The sequence below is a fragment of the Alligator mississippiensis genome, chromosome 1 (assembly GCF_030867095.1).
Source record: "Alligator mississippiensis isolate rAllMis1 chromosome 1, rAllMis1, whole genome shotgun sequence".
In the NCBI taxonomy this organism is placed as follows: domain Eukaryota; kingdom Metazoa; phylum Chordata; order Crocodylia; family Alligatoridae; genus Alligator; species Alligator mississippiensis.
In genome coordinates, this window is record NC_081824.1 from 162,321,624 (window position 1) to 162,345,930 (window position 24,307).

Sequence of the window (24,307 nt, forward strand, 5' to 3'; positions counted from 1 at the left end):
TCTCATGCAATCATTCAGTGCTAACAACTGTGTTTTTTAAATATATTGCAAACGGTGAGAGAATTGGGTAAAAAGAGAGCTGGCAACATAAGGTTGTTGAAATTCATTTAGACAGGATGAGGGTTTGGAGGCAAATCTCACTGACCCTTTCTGGTTATTCTCTTTTGATAAGAAGATAAGTCCAACTCAATTTGGCATAGAAGTTTCATGTTCCCTGCTCCAACTGTGAGTTGTGGCTGTAGGGGGTCCAGGCTCAGCAGAGGATAGCAGTGGAAGTGAGCAGGTTTCTCCTTCCATTGCCTGCTCCCAGGGTTTGAATTACACTTTGACTCTTAGCGGGAGGCAGCCAAAGAAGCTGGCAGTGTGGAAGGCAGGGAGAACTGGTGACTGGCCAAACATGACGTTGGCGGCGGCAATGCAGAGTGGTTACAACCGTCCACACCCCCCCCCCCCCCCCTTGCTATGGCACTGATTTGGAGTATTCACGGCTGCACAGGGCCCCTTGACTGTGGGACCCCCTGCAGCCACAGGTTTCGTAGGATAGGATGAGCTGGCCCTGCAGGTGGGGTTAGGGAGGGGGGAGATGCAGGACCACTCCTGCCCTACCCCTGTGCTGCAGGGATCAGTTGTGTTGGGTGTCAGGTTCAGCTGGGAACATTCAGTGCCTGATTCCAGCCAGTGGGGGACCCCTTGGTGAAGGGAAAATGGGCAGGACCAGGGGCTGGAAGGAGGAATCTGCACGCCACCACTGCTGTCCCCAAGCGAGCCTGGCACCCCATGCAGCTCCTCCCTACAGTCTCTGGCTGGAGTGGGGCAAAAGCAGCTCTGGATGTCCTCTCCCTGCCTCTAGGTCATCCAGGAACAGCAGTGTTGGCAGGGGAGGCCGGGGGTGGATCCCCCCACTTTGTGTGCCTGCTCCCTGCCTAGTTCCCTGATGTCTCCTGATGACCAGGGGGTTCCAGCCACATCTTGTCCCCATCCCCGCCATGGTCTGAAGAGTGGGTGTGCTGCACCTCTTTTAGTCAATCCTAAATCTGCTCAGATTTGCAGTTTGTAGCAACTTGTGTTTAGGCAGCATACATATTACCTAAAGTAAGCACATCACCTTCTGCCTGTGTTCTGTGAGCATTGTCTAGCCAGTGCAGGTGGCCCAGTGCAGATGTTTCAGTCTGTGCAAGTCTAACGCCCCAGGCACATATAGCATACAATGTACACTGCATCATGTGAGTTGGATTTCTTAACTGTCTCATTTTCAGGAAGGAGTGGCAGTTAAGGAAGCACACGTGGAGGAGGGGGAGATATTGCAAGGAGAGAGACTTGAAGGAACAAAGGTGCTGACTGGGGAGTCAAATGGGAAAAGAGAAAAGCTTATGGGAACAGAGGGTCTTACAAGCAATGCCAGAAACCCTGTGCAACTTGCAGGCTCCATGCAGTCTCCTGCTACCATTTGAAAACATTAATTCAAAACCCAAAGTAATGTAAGGCCAAACTTTTTTACTCACCTACAGTTCATTCTGGGGGGAAAAACCATCTATCACTTACTTCAACACAAGAACCCTTTCAAAAACTAGTCTAACCACAACTAAAACCAGTACAAAGTTTGTTAACAAAAATGTAATGCCCCATTTAATATGTGGTGCAAATTCATGCTCAGATAGCACCTGCCATCTAACAAATGCAAGGTAGTGTTTCGTCAGCAGTGTATTTTTTTGCAAAGTGTAAATTTGAGTTTCTGGGGTTTTAATATTTGGGGTTTTGAGAAAACAATAATATTTTCTTATTTTTTCCACCAAAAAGAGAAAGGACATCTTTTTCTTTTATAGCTTAATCCAAGACAACTAAAGCTCTTCCTTTGAATAAGATCAACAATACTTTGCTCATTTCTAGTGTTCATTTTTGTTATATGTTCAAATGACTTTCTGGACCCTCACAAGTGAGCAGAGTTTGTGTCTGCATCTGACAGAGCCAGAATGATTATGACTTTTAACACTTATAGGACGTGTCTACATGTTGCCCTATGGCGACGTTGTTACTGCGCTGTGCTTTGGTACTTCCTTTTGGAACCACCTGTACTGCGCTGTATGCATGGCACAGTTATTTTTAGCCACTACTTCACCATAGTGGCACTCTCCTCCATTATAGCGTGCCAGTATGGCAAAGTAGCTGCTGGTCACACGTAGACACCCATGGATGTGACATCGCTGCCCCGCGTCACTACAGCAACGTACTGTCAAGCATACATGCACCCATATTGTACTAGCGTTTAAAGACCTCTGCTAGGTTGGCACTTGTTATATTGGTAGCAGTGATCACAGTCCCTGGATGACAGTCTTCCAGTAGATAGGGTAAATCCCTATAGATGACTGAGGAGGCTGATCCAAGATTTGCATGTTGACTACAGATGTGTCAAATAGTTCTGTGAGGAAGGAACAGATCCTGATGTCCCTGCTCTAACCCGTTTACAGCCTGAGCTGATGTAGGTGAAATTAAAATGAAGATGTAGGTGAAATCAAAATTAAATGGGGGCTTGGTGCGGGTTGGAAGTAGGAAAGTGCCAAAATCTTAGGCAGTAGCAGAAATGGTTCAGAACCACGTTCTTTCCTCCACCAGATGCGAGGAGACAGGAGAAATGTGGTTTTAGCTTAACAGTGATAATGCTGCTTGCATGGGTGACTGGTGCCTTCTGAGTCGGGGGGGGGTGGGGGGGGGGCATGTGTATCCCCAGTGGCCAGTCAGCTACTGGGGAAGGTTCCCCCATGGCCAATCACACCAGCCAGGAAGCGCGAGCAGCACTCCCAGAAGTGCCAGCAGTGCTTTACTTGGCACCCCCACTCCCCAGCCAGCACTCACAGGGGGGGCACCAGCATTCCTGCCTCTCCCCCCTGCCCGTCACCTAAGCAAGGAGTGCTGCCTGTCAGGAAGTGCACCAGAGCTCTCAGGGGGGACATGTGCACCCGTGCACTGCCTACGCATTGCCACTGGTCGCTTGGTGCCCCACAGCATGCCTTAGAGCAGGGCTAGGCAACCCCTGGCACAAGTGCCAGAGCATGGCATGCAAAAGCATTTTGCTTGGCACATGTGTCTCAGAGTGGAAGATGGGGAAGGGGCCAGGCCTGCACTGCCACAAGGATTAGGCCCCTCGTGGCTCATCTGCTGTCTGCCCCGGCACGCCAACATCTTACAAATTGAGGTTGCAGTGTTTTTGGCGCTCTGTCTAAAAACGTTGCCAACCCCTGCTTTAGAGGATCTCTCCACCGCCTGGCTGAGAATCACTGAGGCACCCAGTGCTATGATGTCAGGGTTGTTGGCTGCCTCCCAGCTGCCCAGGCCAGCCTTCCTCTCCTGTCCTAACGATCAAGTTCCCTTGGTTGTTTTCCTTGCAGGCCATGGAGGTGCTTGTTGCATGCACCCCATATGCCTACAGTAATTCTGCCTGCAGGACCCTCGGCGGATGTGCAGGTAAAAGCACAGTGGGATCTGATGTGCAATCCCCACTATCATGCTTCCTGCCCTGCCACACATCTGGGATCCAGGAACAGATCCCAGCATATGTTGGCAACTTGTAGGGGGTTCACGTGGGTGCATGTGCACCCCCTGGAAGTGCCAGCCGTGAAACTGGAAGCGCTGGCGGAAGTGCACTCCTGGTTTCGCCCCTGGTGGTTCCATGCTGGGCAATTGGCTGCTGGGGGACCCCTCTCCCGGCGGCCATCTGGTGCCCCTCCAGACTTGGGAGGCACCAGACCAGTTGAGACCCCCCTCCCACCCTGATGCTGCCATCTGTGGGGAGTGGAGCCGCTGCTAGGAAGCTGCCACTGTGGTGGCAAGGCCGGTAGAGGGGAGGCAAAGGGAAGGGGGGTGGATGGGGCCATTTGTGCTGTTGCCACAGAGGGAAGGACCGGCCCCCCAGCAGCTCAGGGCCCTGATCCTGATCCTGGCTCCCCCTGCACCAGCAAACAGCTGGAAACCCCCTCAACTGACTGGTTCCCAGCAGGGGCCCAGGCCACACATGGAATTCATGGCAGGATAAGACCCAGCCACTGAGTTGTTCCACCTATTTTATGGAACGACTTGGCAGCTTACGCCTCATTTGACGCAGCCATTCACTGCTTCAGTGCACAGTGGGGGTCACAGCGCACTATCAGGGGCCCGGCGCTCTAAGTGTAACGCGTACCAGGGACCCAGGGAGCTCCCCACTGCCGCTGCTGTGGGTTGCAAGGTTGCCCCCACTGCTCCTTTTGGCTGGCTCCGGGGCGACCCTGCAAGTCCCAACCCCCCTAGGCGTGTAGTGTTTGGGGGGAGACAGCTACTGCTCCAGCGAGGGGGAGACGGGCGCATGCGCAAATGCCGCCCGCCCCAGGCTGAGGCGGCTACAGCCCCACCCCGCGAGATTGGGCTCGGGCGGGGCGGGGCGGGGCGGGGCAGAGCGGACACGTGCCCCCTCCCCCCGACAAGTGGCGCAGCAGTTGGCGCTGGGTGTGGTGGTTGCAGTCGCTGCGTCTTATCCTGCGCTGGCGCCATGGCGACTCCGCGGCCCTACGCTCTCGCCGTGTTCGGGGCCTCGGGCTTCACGGGCCAGTTCGTGGCTGAGGAGGTGGCGCGGGCGGCGGCCGCGGACGAGCTGCGGGGCGGGCTGCGCTGGGCTGTAGCCGGCCGGAGCCGCGACAAGCTGCAGCGGGTGCTGGAGCGGGCAGCCGAGCGGCTGGGTAAGCGCGGGGCGACGGGGTGGGGTGCGCCAGGCCTGCCCCCCCCCCTTATGGCAGCCCATTGGTGTTGGCGCCATGAATGTGACGGGGAGCCGGAAGGAAAGAGCTCCGGCTCCCCGCACCCCCTAGCGCTTGCTCTCCCCTCGCAGGGAAGCCAGAGCTGGCGTCGGAAGTTGGCATCATCGAGTGTGATGTGGACGACCCAGCCTCCCTCGCCGACATGGCCAAGCAGACTAGCGTCGTCCTTAACTGCGTCGGCCCCGTAAGTATGGGGGGGAGGTGAGGCGCTGGGTCGCTGCAGGCGGGTGCGGGGCGCTGCTCGTGGCACTGTCATCGTTCCTATGCCGTGACAGGTTGGAGAGATGCTGGTGGCTGGGGTGTGCTAAGAGCCTGCCGTGATTGAGGAGGCGCTCCCTTGTGCCTTAAAGGTGAAACTGGCCTGTTAGAAGCCTCCAGATCTTGGTTTTTGGCTGAAGATGATGATACCAGGCGGGGGCTGCTGCTGTTGCAATTGGGGTGGATGAGGGAGGAAATCCCTCAGTGGCCCTTGGTGGGAATTGCACAAGAAGCTGCTGGCATGCCATGCCACGTGTTAGACATGAAGGGTGTGCATTGGAGTTGCTTTTTGCACTATTTAAACCACTTTATTGCCATGACTTAACAGAAGTGCATGGGGTTTATGGCCCTTTAAAAAAGGGTACAGAACTTTAAATTAAACCTTATTAAATGAGGTATTAAATTTGAAGTGCTGCAGTTAATAGCACTTCAGAAATCTATAGCACTTTAAGGAACTTCTGTACTCTGGTCAAACATTTGCCTCTTCTACCAGTCTCCCATGGGCTTTGCTGCTGCTTGGCCCCAGGGCAGATGCGGTGCCTGTTCCCAGCAAATCGGTCCTCCCACCCCCCAAGATCATGCTTGGCTGGTGGGGAGAAGATGTTTGGACATGCTGTGGGTGGGACCCATGGGCAGGCCCATGCACACATGCATCCACAGGCACGCATGCATGTGTGCACCCATCGGCATGTGCACTTAGAGCTACCACCCACAGGCACACATGAACCCACGGACAAATACACACATACGCACAGGCACCCAGACATATGCACATCTACACCTCCCAAGGTCCTGCATGGCTGGGGACCAGTGGCTTGGAGCAGGGCCAGGTGTGAGCTGCTGCCTGACTTCCTGGCAGATGCAGGGCAATGGGGGGACATGCTTTGGGTAGGACACATGCATCTGGGCCTGGGTGAAAGCTGCTGCCTCCCAACTCTACCTTCTCCGCTGGTCTGCTGCTGTCTGTAGTCTCCTGCAGGCCCAGGAAGCTATGGAGTGTCCCCTGCTTCCTTCCTTGGAAAGTGCAGGGAGGCTCAGAAGTCCTCCCCCTCTCCCCAAACCCTGCACTTCTGTTATGTTTAAGAGCACTGTAAATTTATAGTGCTATTAAAAGTGCTCTGCATTAGTGCTGTAAAACGTGTGGAGCACTTCTGTACACACCTTAAATGAAGGCCAGTAAAAAGATGCCTTAAAGCTACTCTGCCTAATACCATTTGAGATGATGCCAAGACCTGTGAAAGATCAGTCTGCTACTTGGATTGATTGGTCTTTGTAAAGAAATAAACTATAGATTGCTCTGTATCCAAATAAACCACTGTCCCTTTGGTTTGTGGTACTGAGTGAGCTTAAAATCTAGATAGTTTGATGGCAATAGATCACAAGAGTGTTGCTGGTTATTTAAAAAAAAAAAAGTCCAAAGGAATGTCAGGTAATTTTCTGTTTTAGTTCCCCAGCAAGTCTCTCTGAGGATAATAGTCTATCTTTATGTATATCTTTTCAGATTTGAAAATAAAGTTTTCTCTCTTGTTTCTGTGAGAGATCCAAATCAATGACAGAACATAGATTATACAAGGGAATAGTTAAACTTTGCTTATTTGAAGTGCTGTCAAAACAAAGCAAACAAGCTGAAAAAGAAAGATGTGTTTACCTGCTCTAGTTACAAAGCTGTGTTTTTTGGGGGGGTTTTTTCTCTTTTTTCCTTCCAGCTCATTCACAATAGATCAAAGGTCAAAACCTAGAAATTAGATGCTGCCAATACCTGCAGCACCAAACAGATCAGGAGAGACTGCGTAGCTACCTCTCCCTTCCCCTTCTCCTTTCCCTGGCTTTACACTTATGCTAAAGTCCATTAAATTACCTTTGCTGATAATCTTAACAAAATGTATGCAGCCATGGTAGAGTATTTCATGTACAGTAAACACATGTAATCCATGATTAAATCTATTGGGTGGTAATGTCAATAAAAAATAACATCTGAAGTTACTGTGACTGTCCTGTTTAGCAATACTATTGCAGCTACAAGCTATTTTTAACAAAATAATCACCTTTCATCTTTCTTGCAGTATAGGTTTTTTGGAGAGCCTGTGGTGAAAGCTTGTGTTGAGAATGGCACAAGTTGTCTTGATATCAGTGGAGAACCTCAGGTATGTAGTGTCAGTAAATAATCTAATAGCTGCCTGAAGAGATCAGATCAGTAACTAAAGGTTGTTTGTTGAACAATTGCATTTCTTCAGTTTTTGCTGATATTCCTAAATTGCAAACATATCTTCCATTTTTCCAAGTTTTTATTTATTTTAACCCTTATCATTCCTTTTAACTCTTTGTCAAGAATCACTCTGGGAATGAAATTTAATCCCAACTCTGCTGTTTCAGAGCATTCACCAGATCAGATTTTGTGTGTTGTTTTTTACACTGTAAAATAGAATTGATGTTACTACTTTACCTATTTCACAGCACTGTTGTAAGGTTGTTAATAAAATGATGTGAATTTGTAGAACACATTATGACATATTGATATTGGATACAGTTTTCAAAACAGCTGGGAGGTTTAGGAGTCTAAATCCTGCTTTCTAGAGTTCTTCAGGCACTTGCATTCAAAATTTTAAAAGAATCTATTTTGAATATCTTCTTGTAAGCTCTCTAGAAATAAATAGTTTGCAACTTTTCTGTACAGTGGGCTAGTGGTCTAGGTTGTGTATTTGAAGCCGTTGGCCATGGAAAGGTGTTCATTTTTACTAGTTAGGATTCTGTGCAATTCTTGGAGGGAGGGAGAGCGGAGGACTGGATTGTTGGGTGTCCTCCACACCAAAAGAAGTGGACAGCCATTCAAGTTAGATCAGTTACCTACAAAGAAGATCTCCCCTCCTTCTGATCTAACTTATTGCAGAAGACCCAGTTCTCTTCAGCAAGGCAGCTGTGCAGCTCTCAGCTCCCTTGCAAACTTTTTTTTCTAGAGAGAGGCTTTTCTCCCAACACAAATGTAACAGCAAATGTTTGTGGCTCTTATCTCCCTGGAGCATCAGGTTTAACTTAATTTATCAACTCATCCTTTTGTATTTCTGAGATTATATTCAGGCTTGTGAGTGCCATAATCATAGAAGAGACCTTAATAAAAATGGAAGTCCTTCTGCTCTGTGTGTGTATTACACATTTCATTGTCTGCTGTCATACAAGAATAGGGATTTACTTCAATGGCCTTGGCCCAGACATCTCCGCTTTCCTCAGTTGATTTATAAAAGAATGCCAGCCTTTGCCTAACAGGCTACATTTTCATGACTTGTAGACAGTCTATGTAGTCTGTCCAGACCTTGGAAGATGAAGTACTAAAAGTGTTGTATAAATGTGAAGTTGTTCAACTGAAATAACTTCGCACAAGCTATTTAACTAAGTAGAAGCTAGTCGCTGTTTCCAATTTAAGAAAATAAAAAAAAAAGATATTGATATATATCTATATCAATTAAAAAAAAAATTTTTAATTGGAAAGAGTAAAGATTATATAATATATTAATAAGCTCTACAGTTTGTCTGGCTCTACCTAAGTAAGGACACTTGAAAAATTTAAGTGAAATCTTATGCTGGAGTCAAGTAGAGCACGTCATTGTATGTTTTTAAAATTAAGCAAATGAATAGTCCCCCTGACTTCAGCAGGACTATTCATGCTTAAAATGAAGCACATGATTCAGTGTCCTATTGGCCTTGAGGCTTCAACGCCTGCTTATTCGCATCTTTTTCTAAAATTGTACATTTAACTATTAGAAAGGTTAAGATCTGAAAATTCACATGTGAGAAGTATAAAAGTAGTAAGTAAAAAAAATTATATATTTTTTTTAATTTGGTAAAACATTAGTGATGGGCTTTATGCACCCAGTATTTGTTACATGAAGCAAAGTCTGCTTTATGATTACATAAGCAGGATTTCTATATATAAGCTTACATGCAAGATTGAAAGTGTATTGTTCACGAGCTCAAGTCATGCTTGCAAACCAAATACATTTGTAGTACATCTTTTATTTTTGTCTGTTGTACGTTGAATAAATAGTGGAGATCTCCAATGTTTTCCTTTCTTATGATCCTGAAGGTTCTTTAATATTCAGTATGACTTTAAACCTAAAATTTGAGTATTTTTATTAAGAAGGACACTTAAAATATTTTTCTAGAAAAGTAATGATTATGCTAAAATGTGTAAGCTATTTGATGTCACGAATTTAAAGTACAGCAAAATTATAAAGCTGTTATATTTGTAAGTGGTACTGGCCCTTAATGGCAAATAATTATCTCTGTTGGTGTAGGAGAGAGGACTGCAGGATTATACGCTGCCTTTATGTGGCTGGCCAAAATGTAACTTTACTTTCTACAGCTAAGAAACGGTTTAGATCCAGTGTTTCTGTGAAAGTTAAGTGGTTCTCTGAGTGGCTTTTCATTCAGGCTGTATATAATTTGTGCCCAAGATTGCATATTTTATGACATACAAAACCTTTTAAGTAAATACATTGCAACCTGAAGTATGCTAAATACTGCAGGTACCAACATATATGTAATGCAACTATCACATGAGACAGATATATGCAGTGTCTTATAATTATATGGAATCTTAAATAAGCAGCTTTGCATTTGAGGGCTTTACCAGCCCTGTTTTGTGTAGAGTGTAAGCCATGCTTTTAAATTGAATTGCTACTCGTATTCAGTGAAGCATGTCTTAACTCTAACAGAATTCTGAATTCTTTTTTATTCATTTTATATAGATACTGCTAATATATAATAATAAAAACTAAAACAATCATTTGAATGTTTCTGAAACTCTGAGGGTTTAGCTGTAGGAAGAAGTTGAGTACTTTGTTAGGATGAAATGCTCTTGTTTTCTAAAGTTATGCAACTTCATGCTGACAGAAAATATTTGAGAAACTATTTTAGAAAGAGTAAGTTACCTATTCTTTTAGAATTAGTAAAAGATGATAGATATTATATTGTTTCTGTTTTGTGAATTTTGAGTAAATTTTATTTTTTCTGGAGTTTTTAGATCCATAAAAACAAACCTTGTAAATAAACTTAGTATGTGAGCCTAATCCTATGTAGTATCTTGATCATAGGGGTCACTTTACTCATGTGACTAGGCTAAATGAAGTCTGGTGGAACACAGTGGGGCGCGCACACAAAATAAAATCGTTATTTAGGCCTGATTTTTAGTAACAGCAGAATAAATTTGTTTCTCTTCTGAATGAAATTCTAATGCAAAGAGGCTCCCTCTATCATGGTTAAAGCTGAAAATAAATTATGATGATGAATGTATAATTTTATACATTATTCATTCAGTATCTTTTGATTTGAATCACCAATTCAGATTATTTTGTTTAAAATGTTTATATTGAATATTTTTCAGTTTCTGGAAGGCATGTATCTGAAATATAATGACAAAGCTGCAGAAAAGGGTGTATATGTCATTGGAAGCTGTGGTTTTGACTCTATTCCAGCAGATCTGGGAATATTGTACACCAGGGACAGCTTGAAAGGTAACTTTTTCTAAGAGTTATCTTTACCTTGCTGTGTTTGGCTGAGCTTTGTGATCCTTGTTTCTCTGAAATGTTTTTCATTTTGAGAGAGAGGGGAGTAGATGTTGGAGCAAAAGTATGTCCTGTCTTTGTCAGGGTCTGGCTATTGCTATTTTGCCTTTAAGGACAAATATACTGAAAATAGGCTGAGATATCAAACTACACATGAACTGAATTTAGTTCTCACTTCCAAACAAGGGTACTGTGTCCAGCAGAACCTCATTCAGTACTGGAGCACCCGTTATGCTTATCATGGCCTTTTCATTGAAAAGGTCAACACAAGTATCTGCACAGGTGATCCCTGTGTTACTCGTCTTAAATACATGCATGCACATGTGCTGTTATAACTGCTAGTAGATTTTATTATTATTATTATTAGGTTTTTTGACATCTTGGTATGCTGTTTTCACTTTTAATAAAAATGAATCTCTAAACAAAGGTCTTGTTATTGTTACAGTCATTTTCCCATTATGTATGGGTTTTATTTCTTCATATCCACATTTTAGATTTATAACCTCTCTTCCTGGTATAATCATAAGTTTCTCTTCCCACCCTGAGATCCTTGTTATGTTTCTTATGCTATAGACATGTCACATCTATAGCCTGTTTAGCATGACAAACAGTGAGCAAGCATATGTTCACACCATCTGTACCACCATAGAACTGGCAAGTCAGACGCATACATTTAACTGTTTCAAACAGGAACTTCTCTGTAGAGCTGCACTTTGTAGTGCCACGTGTAAGGTGTGAGTAATTCAGTGTAGTGCTACAGGGGTCTCTCGGTCTCGTAGCATCCTACAGGCCCCTGCCTTTCCCCTTTTTCCTCCTACTGGCTCAAGTCTCCCTGACAGCCCACATGGAGCAAAGCTGAAGCCTGGCCAGGACCTGGGGCTGCAGCTCTGTTCACTGTGGTAAGCTCTCACAGAACTGGCTGCTGCTGCTTCAGGGGAGCAACAGTTCTGCTTGGGGACCCTGCTGTTGCTGCTCCCATAGGGACAGTGGGAACAGCTGCTACTGCAGCAGAACAACCCTGGGTCTTCCTCTAGACATCAGAGAACTGAGCCCTGCTCCACACTGCCTAACAGGCTCTTCTCTGTGTCTGAGACCTTGCTTTTGCTCCAGTCCTACAGCAGCAGCTGTCAAAGACAGACCCCTGCCACCTACAGGGGTTAAAGAGAGCTCTGCTGCTGATGGAATGGGGAAGGGGGGAAGTAGTGGAGGGGAGCAGTATTGTCAATGACAGCCTGCTATCCCCAAATCTAGCACCAGGGGAAGGGATCACTGCAGTGTTCATTGTCAGTGCTGGCCTGATGGACCCCATGTGTAGCATGATACAAACAAGCTGTAAATGTATTACATTTAACAAGTAACATCTTTATTGGATGGATCACCATTTTTTGTGGCTTATTATCAGATGATGAATTACTTAAAAGTGCAACATTACAATTTATTGCTCCATTAACATTATAATTACACTTCCATTATAACATTTGTCAAGGACTTATGTCATGGATATCTATCTTTGTATTCTATATAGGTATCCTAACTGCAATTGAAAGCTTCCTGACATTTAATACTGGACCCGAGGTTAGTGTATTTATATTTATTCCAAACACACACAAATGTTTTGTGAGGGAGCAGCTGATTGAGTTACAATTTTTTATTTTGCAAAAATGGCATTAGGATGTTTCAGACCAAGGAACAAAGCCAGCCTTTTACTATTGTCCTGAGAAATATTTTATTGGCTTAGACACATAAAATTCAATAAGGTTGGCTTGTACGGCTGGCATGTCTGGATGATGCAACACATACCAGGCCTTTTCATAAAATGTTTAACATAGCAGGGTTTGTTGTAAAGAGATGTAGAAGGGAAACATGTATATAACACATTAGAATACAGCTGTGTGGTGTTGGCACTCAATGTCTGCCTGTTTGGCTGTGTGGTTTCTTAAAGGATCTAATAGAGTATGTAATCATAGATGGAGAAATACTGAAAGTAGAATAAATAAAAAGTTGCTCTACTAGATTTAACAGCAGATCAGAATTCTAGATATTGATGTAATATTCTTTCATGATATTTGACTAGGGTTATTGTATAAATGATGGAACCTGGAAGTCAGCTGTGTATGGCCTTGCAGATCAGGACAAATTGAAGGTGCTTCGTAAGCAGATTGGACATGCACCTCTTCCAACTATTGGTGCAAAGCTTAAAAGAAGGTAAGGAAACCTGTAAGACCGAGATGGTTTTAGTTTTTGTTTTGTTTTTTTGTTTGTTGTCTTTGTATACAGTATTTATAGATGCAAAAACTTGGGAGGAATTTCAGAAATCATCTGTCCTAAGCCCCTGCACAAATCCAGGGTATGCGGGATATGTATTGTAATAAAGTTAACACATCTCTAAAAGAGAGAATGTTTCTTATCTAACAAAGTTGGAGATGTGGGGAAGAATAACAGGTTTTACTTAGGGGTTTAATACCAGTATACCTGATGTTTCAAGGTAAATAACACTGAATAAAAAATGCTTAAAAAATTAGATGACTTTACAAAACCCAGCATATCACTAGCCTCATGAAATTTTTTTAAAATTTGGATCACTGACTTAACATTCACACTACCGTGGCAAGAAACCAGAGAAAAATGTTGTACAGACGGACACATTTATTCTGAGTAAGCTACCATTGGCTGTAATTGAGTTGCATCAGTAATCCATGTGGACAGGTTTTTCAGATTATTACTTAAATCCAAGGGAGAGACAACAGCATAAAAATGGTTAAGATATAAACTCTGTTGGAGTCATTATAGTTGTCACTGCTGGCATTAGTTTTGTAGTTTGCTAAACTCGGGAATAGCTCCACAGCTGACTTTATTGAAAGCGAAGGAAAATATTACTGAATTTTTCTTGCAGAGGTCAAGTGTTTTACACTGAAGAATTAAAACAGTACTGCATTCCATTTTTGGGATCAGATGCGTCTGTTGTAAAACGAACTCAACGTTATTTGCATACGCAATTCCAGGAAACACCTGTAAGTTTGCTGTTACGTTTATAAAATAATAAATAAGGTTTTCAGTAAATGCTTCATATTGGGAAACAGTACTTCAGTTGGTACTTGTTATGATTTGCCTGGTTAGGGAGACCCCAAGAATGAGTGGAAATGCATTTTCACTCTTGTTAGGTCTGGCAACATGTTCTGTCTATTGCCCTTGGAAATCCTGGGAATTGGTGTGGTCTGAGTGCTCTAAGCAGGGGTTGTCATGGTAGGTCCTTTCTTTGTGAAAAGGCCTCCAAAAAAACCAAAATATATATCAATCACAACCTGGACTCTGCTTCTCCATTTTATGGAATAGGTGTCCATATTTTCCATGAAGTGTCCAGATGTGATTCAGGAAGGACCAGATCTTTCTTGGTAGGTCAAATCCTGGCTGCAGGACCATAGGGTCATAATTGGGCATTATGAGCAATTGCCCAATTAGATCATTTAATGGCCATCTAAAATCAGTCCATGCAGCTACCCCTGAAACAGTCGAATGGTTATCAAATTTAGATATTAATCTATGTTGTACTCCTAAAATGTTATATGAAAGAAGAATTGATCTTCAGTCAGAAGTTAGTTTATGGATTTATTTTTTAAAATGTTTTTGGTACCCACATTTGTTCCTGGTAGCCCTGCTGACAGTAGGGTTCTAGTTACCTTTTCCTTTTTCTTTTGTGTTTCCCCCAGCTTTGCTTTTTTAAGTACAGTCTTTCTCTGAGGTATGGCCCTACCTCTTGGTTCTGTGTAATGTAATAGATTATGGGAACAGTGAAATCCTGTTCCTGATTTGCACTTTGCATGTTTTGCTATATGCTTGTGAAATCTGGATATACGTATTCAGAACATCTCCAAGAAAATATACTGTGCTGACAGTATCTGGTGCTGAGCCCTTAAACCTTTTTCCAGCAGGAGATGAGTAATCTCTGAGATTTAAAACAAAATTAGTTTAATTTGTGTTGAGGCAAAAAAAAAAAAGGAATGCAGTTGAAAGAAGAAAAACAATAGTAACTTGCATGTCTGGTTTTAGGCCTCTTTTTGCATTGTTCTCCTTTTGTTTATCATATTCCTTCTTCTGCAGGTATACCACAAACTTATAATGGTTTTTTTTCTGTTTATTGTGACTATTGAAAATGCAGCATTAGTTAGAAAAGGTGGTTGGCCTTAACAATTGTTTTTGAAGTTTTTAACATCTTTTGTATTGTGCGATATCTGGATGTGAGCCTAGTAGGACAGCTTTTTGTCTTGGCAAGATACAAGTATTTTGTTTATATTTTGCACAATTATTATCTTGTGCTATTGTTTTAGGTGCAGTATGCTGCTTATGCAGCTATTGGTGGTCTGGCCTCTGTTGTTAAACTGCTGTTCGCTGGCCTTCTATTTCTTCTCCTTGTGAAGTTCAGCTTTGGAAGAAATCTCCTAGTAAAAGTAAGTGTGTTATCGTCAGACGTGTGGTTTCCTGTGTTCATGTCCCCATCTCTAATTTAATTTTGCTCTTTTTCTTTTTTAGTACCCTGAATTTTTTTCTGGAGGCCTTTTCACAAAGAAAGGACCAACACAGAAACAGGTAATTGTTGTTCCACCTTACTACAATCGCCGATTGCAGAATAATGATGAGGCACAGTCTGGATTCTGCCGTTTAGTTTTAGTTTCATTGGAAAGTGTTGTGTTCTCCATTCTTTGATCATATTTTAAAAATGAGAGCACAGTCATAGAATGCCTATTGTTTCCTTTTTTTCCATCAAGTATCAGTCAAGTCATCCACTGCTTACAAAAGCTCCACAGTATTCCAGTATCTTCAAATTAAATAAGTATGCTACCATCACAAGTCGAGATGTGTCCTGCAGATCAGTTTGTATGGTCATTTGGATGGCCAGCAGAGATGTGGGTTTTCCAGAAAATTTTGAATTGGAATATTTTCCAGAACATTTTTTTCAACAGAATTTAACTCTTTTTTCCACTGAGGTCATTGTGGCACCTCTAGTATCACTGGCACTATCTGTAGAATCACTTGCACTGCTTATTAGTTCCATTTCAGAATCAGATTGAGGCAAATCTGATTCAGAACTACTTGAACTACATTCTGTTTTGCTAAAGGATGGTTTTACCAATGAGTCTATCTATGGGTAAGGGCAGCTTATCATCACACTGCATCTTCTTCTGTAATTGTGCTTCTGACTGATTCTCCAGAAGCAAGATATTTTGACAAATAGAAACAAGTTCAGTGGTGCATTTATCTGTTATTCTATATCTCTTTTTTGCCTTGATTGAGCTGAAAGTCTTCCAGTTCATTTCACAAGAAGCTGCTGTTGGTGGAATGCTTAGGATCCTTAGAGCAATCCTAGACAACAGTTGGGTGTTACAGTATCCCTTCCACCATGTGAGAGTAGATGTATTCTCTACTGCCCACCGAATGATGTCTTTGCTCCAAAGTTTCTTTTGCGCGGTACTTGGAAATGTCTGAAATCATGGCTATTTCGTCGATGTTAGGGACATTCTTAGCTACTTCTATAATTGTATCGAGATCAGTAAATAATTCATCTTCTGACAAATGTTGTCCTCTGTGTTGAGGATCCAAAAGGTTTGATGCCAGATGAACTGGATGAGAATAAAACTCAGATTTCTTAGTGAATGTTTTACTACTTTTTTGGATAGAGGTGATGAAGGCAAAAGCTCAATTAGATTTTCATTCAGTTGTCTGAATATCTCTAGAATATTTGAAAGGCTTGGTGTATCTTCAAGTTTCTTGATAGCCACTGAAACTGATAGTACCAAATTGAATGCTCCCTGAACTCAAACCCAGAATACATTGGTGTCGAGAATCTGCTTCCAAAAGTTCACGGGAATAATAGATGACACAGTATCCCAGATTGAAGTACGCTGCAAACAGTTCTTTGTGCACAGCAAATTTATGTAAACACTTATAGCTGAGCCTCATCTAGTTTCTCCTGGCAATAAAAGTGCACTGTCCTTCCCCTGCTTCTCTTTCTGTAATTTCTTCAAAGTCTGATTAGCAATGTGATGGTTATTGAATACCTTCACAGTTGCTTTACACTTTGCCATTATTGTCTTCATTGTATTTACACTTACTATGTCTTTTGCCAGAAGATTCAACCCACGAGCAAGACAGCCCAATACTATTAAATAAGGATACTTTGCCTTTAATATTTGCCATGCAGCTTTCATGTTACTTGCATTACTAGTTACGAGGGCTTGCACCCTGGAGGGACCTGCACTTTGTCTCTTCGCTAAGTAATATGTCTATGTATTCACCTATATGACAAGATTTGGTAGCAATTGCTTTCAGAAATATTGGTTCAGGTGTTGCTAACATAATTTTCAATACAGGATTTCCTTGTATATCAGTCCATCCATCGGGCATCAGAGTCAGTGATTCTGCTTGACCAGTCCTTTGAACAACCATTGTTTGAACTCACATGCTCTTTATCTAAGAGAGAATAACATGACGGTAACTTATATGATGGTTGAGTTAGTTTGTAATGGTCCTTCCAGTATTGATTTTCATTTATGGAAAGAGGTGTACCACTTGCAAATATAGCACAAGCTAATGTTTCATCTGCTTTTTCTTGATCTTCTTTTTAAATTTTGTCCACAAAGCTTGATAAAAAAGCTTGACTGTTTTGAACAGCTACTCATGGTGGATCACATATCTGGTGACGGTGATCTTGAAAGCAAGGATCCTGCTGGTTCTTCCCCCAAGACCTGGCAGCTCAACACTTTTTTTCCATTTTTTGCAAATCTGCTATTTCACTTGAGCTATCAAGTTCCTGCATCAAAAGGGGGGAAAAGATTTTTATTTTAGCCTGGCCTCATGCATTGGAAGGAGGAGGCAGGGAGCTTGCTTTCCACCCTCCCCCCACCAGAAAGAACACTCTGCTGCTCAACTTGCTTCTCAGTTGCCCTGGGACTGCAGAGCCAAAGGGAAGTATAGTCGGGCCTCTGCCATTGGCCAGAGAACTAAGCTTGCTCTGCTGGGTTGAAATAGTTAACTATATATCTGTTAGATAATTTTAAAAATGATTGTTAAGCCTAAGCCACTTTGGGTGCTTAGTGCAAGCAGAAAAGCAGGATACAAATGTTTTGAATAAATAAATAATAGTCCAGAGTTGCATTGACAACTTTTATAATGTTTTAAAGCAATATAGATGCTAGTCTATATTGTGTTTGTTTAGCACATTCATTGGTTTACTTGCATAGGATTCCTGAAGTAGATTTTTTCTCATGATATTGTTCCATCACTTCATTGTATTGGCTTTCTGTATAAGGCTTGTACTCTTTCAGGATGGTTTCTTCATGTTATTAAATGTTTCTTCATTCTTGTGTTGTTACCATACTCTTGCCCACAATATTTACATCTACCAACTTCCTTCCTTCCTTTAGTGGCTTGAACTTCACTATAATGATGCCACATGCAAGTTGGGTTTTTTTTTTCTGTTTAGGCATTATTTTGACTACTTCAAACCAAAAGCACTAAAAAAAAGTAACAGATCTTATGCAAACACTTCCAACTTCCCCAGCTGAAGAAAAGAAATGAGACACTGCTCTGTGTGTTTTGCTTTCACTTGCAGTCTGAGATGAAATAAGAATTTTAGCTTTGGTTTTCATTTGATCTGCACAGCCAATTGGGTGAATTCATCACTTGATTTTTGGTTTGGATTATTATGCAAGTGTATTTACCCCCCTGTTTACAGATCAATAAAACATATATGTACTCTCACACATTTCCTAGGGTTAAGCACCTGGAAAACTAATTATAGCTTTGAAACTGCCAAGCTGGCCTAGTGTTGTATTGGCATCCATTCATTATTACTAATGTATTTTATGAAACAGTGAATTTTTAGAGATGGAAAATTTTCCCATGGGAAAAATAAAACACTGAAAATTTTCTGCCCCACATCTCTGATGGCTAGGACACCAGAATCACCACTTAGTGGAGAGGATAAGGGAGGAGGAGGCAAGATGGTAGGGGAACAAAACCAAAAACACCAGTAAGGATGGAAGAACTACCCCAAAGGATGTGCATTCACCAAGTAACCATATTTTTGGGTGTTTGACACAAAGCTGAGTACAGCCACCTGAGGACCACAGAGCTATGGATTATTGTAGCAAAGTTGATGCAAGACAAAAACAGTTGCAATCCTTTTACTAGATCCAACACACACTTCCAACGACAAGGAGTGACTGAAAAACTAAGGGTTAATCTGTGGTACTTTAGTACTGCCCCTGGCTGCATCCACTCTGCTTGAATGAAAAGTAGTGTAGCACTGCGTGTGCTATTAAGCTCCCCAAGACACTGAGTTTATTTGCTTATGCACAGGGGTGGAATAAGGAGGTGACCCTTCCTTCCAGTTTGGGAATGAGCAAGCATGACATCTCCCTGTGGTGAGAAATTGGATGCTTTAGAAATGAATTAACTTGTGTTTTGTATTGCAGATTGATGGGTCATCCTTTACATTTACATTTTTTGGTCAGGGCTATAGCCAGGGCCAAGATCCACAACATGGCAAACCAACTGTAAAAATCTGCACCCAGGTGAAGGGACCAGGTAAAGTTGTAATGCTATAGCCATTTTAAAGGCCAGCTGTTTCTCATGTATGCTTTTTTGTTTTCTTAAGTCATTATTTTTAGGGTTGTAAAGATTTTTTTTTTTTTTTTAATTTATAACTAGAAGCTTTGTGTCTTTTTATAAAGACAGTCGCATGGCAATCTGTGTTTTATGCGTATTAGAGGAGCAAGCGGCTGAAGTGCAGATAGAGGGCTACAAATGAAAACATGCAATGTCTATATGGAAACAATACTAATAAAATTTAAAAAACAAGTCTGTTTGCTGCACGTGCTATTGCCACCTACTTACAGGTACTTAAGATCTTTTATCTTCTTATGCAGAAAACCAGATCCCAACACTAGTTATGAAATAAGGATAATTTAAGATTGAATTAAATACCAGTCATTTCTAACAAATAATTTTTCCTTATTTAAATAAATAGTCTTAAACTGATCTTTTTGGAGATGGGGGAGAGAAATTTCTATGCTACTAAATATCCTAATTTTGCTAACAAAGAGATGATGGTTCACTTTCTGGCACTAGTGTCTTCCTTCCCAGGCTGGAACGGTCATGTCACATGTTTCAACGTATGCTTATTAGAGGTGCACCAATACATTGGTTGCATATTGGATTGGCACCAGTTAAAGGAAAATTAACGTTATTGGCTTTTTTGGCCGGTGTAGCTGATAGTGTAACTTTAAATATGTGTTCTGGCTGGGCCCCCGGACACCATGTGCAAGTGTGCAGCCACTGTGCATGTGGCCAGGAGCACAACTGGGCAGTGTGGAGAGCAGTGTCTTGCAGGTAAGTCTGGAGGGGAAGAGACAGGGGGAGACGGATTGAGCCCTGTATGGGGAGGGAGGGAGTGGGGCAGGGGCTGCTCAGCCAGGGCAGTGAATGGGACCCCGGGGCCAGGGTGGGGAGCAGGATAGAGCCATGGGCAGCTTGTCCAGGGTGTGGGGGAGGGGGAAGAGACATTGGGGGTGGGCTGTATGTGTCCCCCTAGATTTGAGTGCAGGCCAGAGGTGAGCTGCCTGCTGTGGGCTTTGAGCCAGGGGTGGGAGTGGGGCAGGCCTAGCTGTGTGGGGCTGGCAGCACTGGGAGGGGTGGCTGTGAGCATACTAAGGCAAATATTGGGGTGGCTATAGTCCCCCCACAGTAGCCCTGGCTCAGGGCACTCTGCTCTGCTGCCTTTGCCCTGGGAGACCTGAGTCACCTGTGTCCCTTGTCTGCCCTGCAGCTGGGGGCTCCCCAGGGAAAAGCAGCAGAGCAGAGTGCCCTGAGCAGGGGCAATGCTGGGGTGGGGGGGGGGGGGGGTAAAGCTAACCTAAAATGTGCCTTAACCCTCCCCCTCTTCCCATAGCCACCTCTGCCAGTGCTGCTGCCTGCCCTGTGCAGTTGAGCCCCGCCCACTCTAAGTCACTGGCATTTCCCTTGAGCCTGCAGTAGGCAGCCTGCTGCTGCCCGATGCACAAATCTGGGGGGGCTAGTGCAGCAGCGGGGAGCCCACCTCCCCTTATGCTGCCGCGCATGCGCCCCCCCCCCCCCAGTGCCCTGAATGGGCCACCCGCAGCTCTATCCATTCCTACCCTGGCCCTGGGGTCCTATTCACTGTTCTGGCTGGGCAGTGCCTGCCCCTGCCCCACTCCCTCCCTCACTGGGGGGGCCTATTTCTGTGGTTTTCCCCCCCCCCCCCCTTGCTTTCTCTCCCCCATGCCCATTCTCCTCCACAGACTTGCCTGTAGGGAGCTGCTCTCCACGTTGTCCACCTGCGCTCCTGTAAATTGGTTCCCAGATACCAATATTGGTATTGGCCAATATGGCTGGTTAATAATTGGCTATCGGTATGGGCTAAGAAAATCTTTATTGGTGCACCCCTAGTGCTTATGATTGTTAGAAGCTGGCTCTGTACTCCACTTGCACAGGCTAGTGACCAGGCAGCAGACAATCATCAGGTCCTTGTGCTTCCTGATCAACTGGATCTGGATGGAGTCTAGTCAGTGTTTTAGTTCTGGGATTCTTGGGTAGGGGTGGGCAAAATACAGCCTGTGGGCTGGATGCTGTTCACCAGGCCATTGTATCCAGCCTGTGGGGCACCTAAAAATTTTAGAAAATTAATATTTATCTGTTCCTAGCTGCCAGTCAAAGTTGATGGAGCCAGGGGCAGTAGCTCCCAGGGGGAGCTGGCCAGAGTCGGGAGAAAAGCCAGCCCAGTCTGCCCCACCCCCAACTCCCTCCCACCCTGAAGCCTCTGGCTGGAGCTGCTTTCCCTGCATGTGGCTGCTCCAGCACCACATGGCCCACAGCTGCATTGTTGGACCACTTATGCATGGTTCCACTGGTACCCCAGGAGCGGGAGGGAGGGGTGTGTGTCTGTGTGCGTGTGTAGTGGGGGAAAACACACGATGTAGGTATAGCAGAGGAAGCACATGTAGTGGGGCAAAGCAGTGTGTGTGTGTGTGTGTGTGTGTGTGTGCGCGCGTGCGCGCACACGCAGTGGGGGAAGCACACGTGTGTGGTGAGTCCCACAAGCACCCCCCACCATACACGTGCACCCCCACCCCCTCTGCACTGCCATACATGCAGACCCCCTGCAAACCTATATCCATCCCCCATGCCTCCCACAGTTTACAGGAGTAAGACTTCATTTTAAGCTTTGGTGCAATCACCTCTATGTACACTATACAAACACATGTAAATCAGGACAAAAATATTTTGAAATCAAATTAACAAACATTGTAGATGTTCACTTTTTATAATATAATTTGGTATTTTATGGCAAAGCTTACGGAAAGGAGTATTGCTGGGGGCAGGGGCTTTTGGCAACAAAGGTGAGCAGTTAGGGGGTGGGACTTCAGGTCCCAGGGTGGGGCATCTGTCAAGGGACGGGGCTACCCATGCGGCCCTTGACAACTTTCCAAAACTCAGTAAGCAGCCCTCTGTCCAAAACAATTGTCTGGCCCTGCTCTAGGGCATGCTGCTGGGGTCAGATCTCTTGCCTGACACCCTTCCTTGAACCATCAGATATAGCAGGTAAAACACCCCTGTGCTCTGAAGCCAGTGCCTCAGGACTGAGTCCTCCACAACTTCACACAGGTTGTGAACACTCTAGGCTTCTTGTTCTGTAGTGTAGCAGGAAAGCAAGGAACACAGATTTTGAAAGAAATGTCTTAAACATTTTCAGGTTTAATACCAGAGAAGCACCATCCCTTTGTCTGAGGCCATCCCTGGAGTCCATAGTTGTTCATCATATCAGTCCATCCTGCTTCCTTTCTTTTTCAGACCCTTCCTAGTTTGTGATAGTGGCTGGTCTCCTGCACACTGGTTCACCATCTCTGCCATGTGCTCCATTCAGGAAGCTCCAAACCTACTAGTGGGTTTCTGGAGAAGGATCAGTGTTCCATGGTGGTGAGCCAGTTAAGAGACAACTAGTTGCCTAGACTGCAGAATTGTTGACTTCTGAGTGATAGTCCTCTGAACAGCTCTGCCAGGCAGGGCAGTTTCTGAACCATAGCATAATAGGTTTCCTCTAAATATTCCCAGATTTGTATTTAACACACAAAACACAATAGAATTAATTTGATGTAGGCACACACCATTATGTCCGAGGAAAATCTGTGCACCTCCCTTTCAAAAAATGGCTTTTTTTATTTTTTGCAGATGCTGGTTATATTGCTACCTCAATAGCACTAGTTCAGGCAGCTGTGACGCTTCTGAGGGATGCAAGTTCTCTTCCTAAACAGTGAGTCACTGTTTCCCTTGTATGTTAATCATTTGATGCTACTCTTGCACCTTTAAATTGTGTGAACAAAAGTAATGTGTCTAAATGCATGAAGATCCAGTATGCAACAGGGGTCAACCATACCAGTATGGGTTCATCTACACATACGCTTTACTGTGGAGTAGACTAGTTTAGTTCTGCAGTAAAGTGTCAGTCTACACTCCTACAGAAAACTAGAACTCTTGGTAGAACACATGCACCAGCATTAGGGTGCAGTAAACTAATAAACTCCGCCATAGGATAGTACTGTTGGGGACAGTACCATCTTACAGCGAAGTACTTTACTGTGCCGAAATGCACGTGACTGCAGGCATACATTGTGCCTGGTCAGCCCAGCCAGGTGGGGGCCTGTTTTGCTCTGGCTCAAATTGTTGCTGTCCTGGACATGCTTATAGACATGGTGCCTGGGAGCATTTGGCTTGAACTACTCCTGGAGTTTGTTACGTATTATTAGATATGTAGATGCACCCAGTGTGTCTCAGCCTGCTGAAAGGACACTGAGAATTTTTTTCTTGATAGGGCAAATACTTGTTCAGGGAATCACTGAAAATTCAGTCCCATCATTTGAGCTTTGAGATTGGTGTAATCCATGATTTTAATGATTGAATAAAATACATATTAATGGCTTTCTAATTGCTTTGTTGTTAACAGAGGCGGTGTTTATACTCCAGGAGCAGCTTTCTCTAAAACAAAACTAATTGATCGACTCAACAAACGGGGCATCGAGTTCTCTGTTATTAGCAAGCCTGAAGTCTGAAGTCGCAAAATAATTCCAAGGAAAACTAAAATTGCATGAACTAACAGCTTCTGTGGTTTAATTCTAAGGTACCAAAAAGTATATTTGGATGTAAAATCTAAACATGACAGCTCTGTGTATATCAATAAAAAATATTTACAAATCAGTGGCATTCATAAATGCAGACAGTGTGCACTGTTGCTTATACAGGAAACAGAAATCGGTATGGTGGAACAGCTGGCTTCAATCTATCCCATGGGCAGTACCAATTCTTTTGTCTAAGGAAATTGCTGATTTGGTACCTACTTAAAAGCCAAAATACCTATTTATACATCACGAAATAGGTAACAGGCTTATGTGCGTGTTTAGGGTATGACTATTTATAGGATCTTTAAGGAATTTCCAAACCTTTCTTTCCAGCATGCAATTCTGGAGTAAGCTTCAAGTTACCCAGAAGCAGTAAAGAAACAGTGCTTTATCAGTTTGACCAAGAGCTTACAAAATAAGAACAGTCTAGATAATTATTTTAAACAGTAAAATACCTTAGCTAATCAAACTAGTGGTTGAGTACTAATAACTATTTGGGATAAAGACACTGCTTACTATGCTC

General features: G+C 43.6%; 1 protein-coding gene across 1 annotated transcript; it reads left to right on the top strand.

Annotated features, from left to right (window-relative positions):
• The first annotated feature begins 4,432 nt into the window (after positions 1-4,432).
• SCCPDH (saccharopine dehydrogenase (putative)) lies at positions 4,433-23,863 on the top strand. The gene is made up of 12 exons (XM_006263142.4): positions 4,433-4,703; positions 4,853-4,965; positions 7,103-7,183; positions 10,417-10,546; positions 12,123-12,172; positions 12,672-12,802; positions 13,491-13,608; positions 14,923-15,042; positions 15,125-15,181; positions 19,069-19,180; positions 22,841-22,922; positions 23,613-23,863. The coding sequence occupies exons 1-12, from the start codon at positions 4,517-4,519 to the stop codon at positions 23,716-23,718; spliced, it is 1,287 nt and encodes a 428-aa protein (XP_006263204.1). The 5' UTR covers positions 4,433-4,516; the 3' UTR covers positions 23,719-23,863.
• Positions 23,864-24,307: the final 444 nt, after the last annotated feature.

What these genes read in the sequence shown, in the direction of transcription:
- SCCPDH (XM_006263142.4), top strand. Translation starts at nt 4,517, where the DNA reads ATGGCGACTCCGCGGCCCTACGCTCTCGCCGTGTTCGGGGCCTCGGGC. An exon ending in GAAGAAATCTCCTAGTAAAA is followed by an intron (nt 15,043 to 15,124) that starts GTAAGTGTGTTA and finishes TTTCTTTTTTAG; the next exon opens with TACCCTGAATTTTTTTCTGG. An exon ending in GCAAGTTCTCTTCCTAAACA is followed by an intron (nt 22,923 to 23,612) that starts GTGAGTCACTGT and finishes TGTTGTTAACAG; the next exon opens with AGGCGGTGTTTATACTCCAG.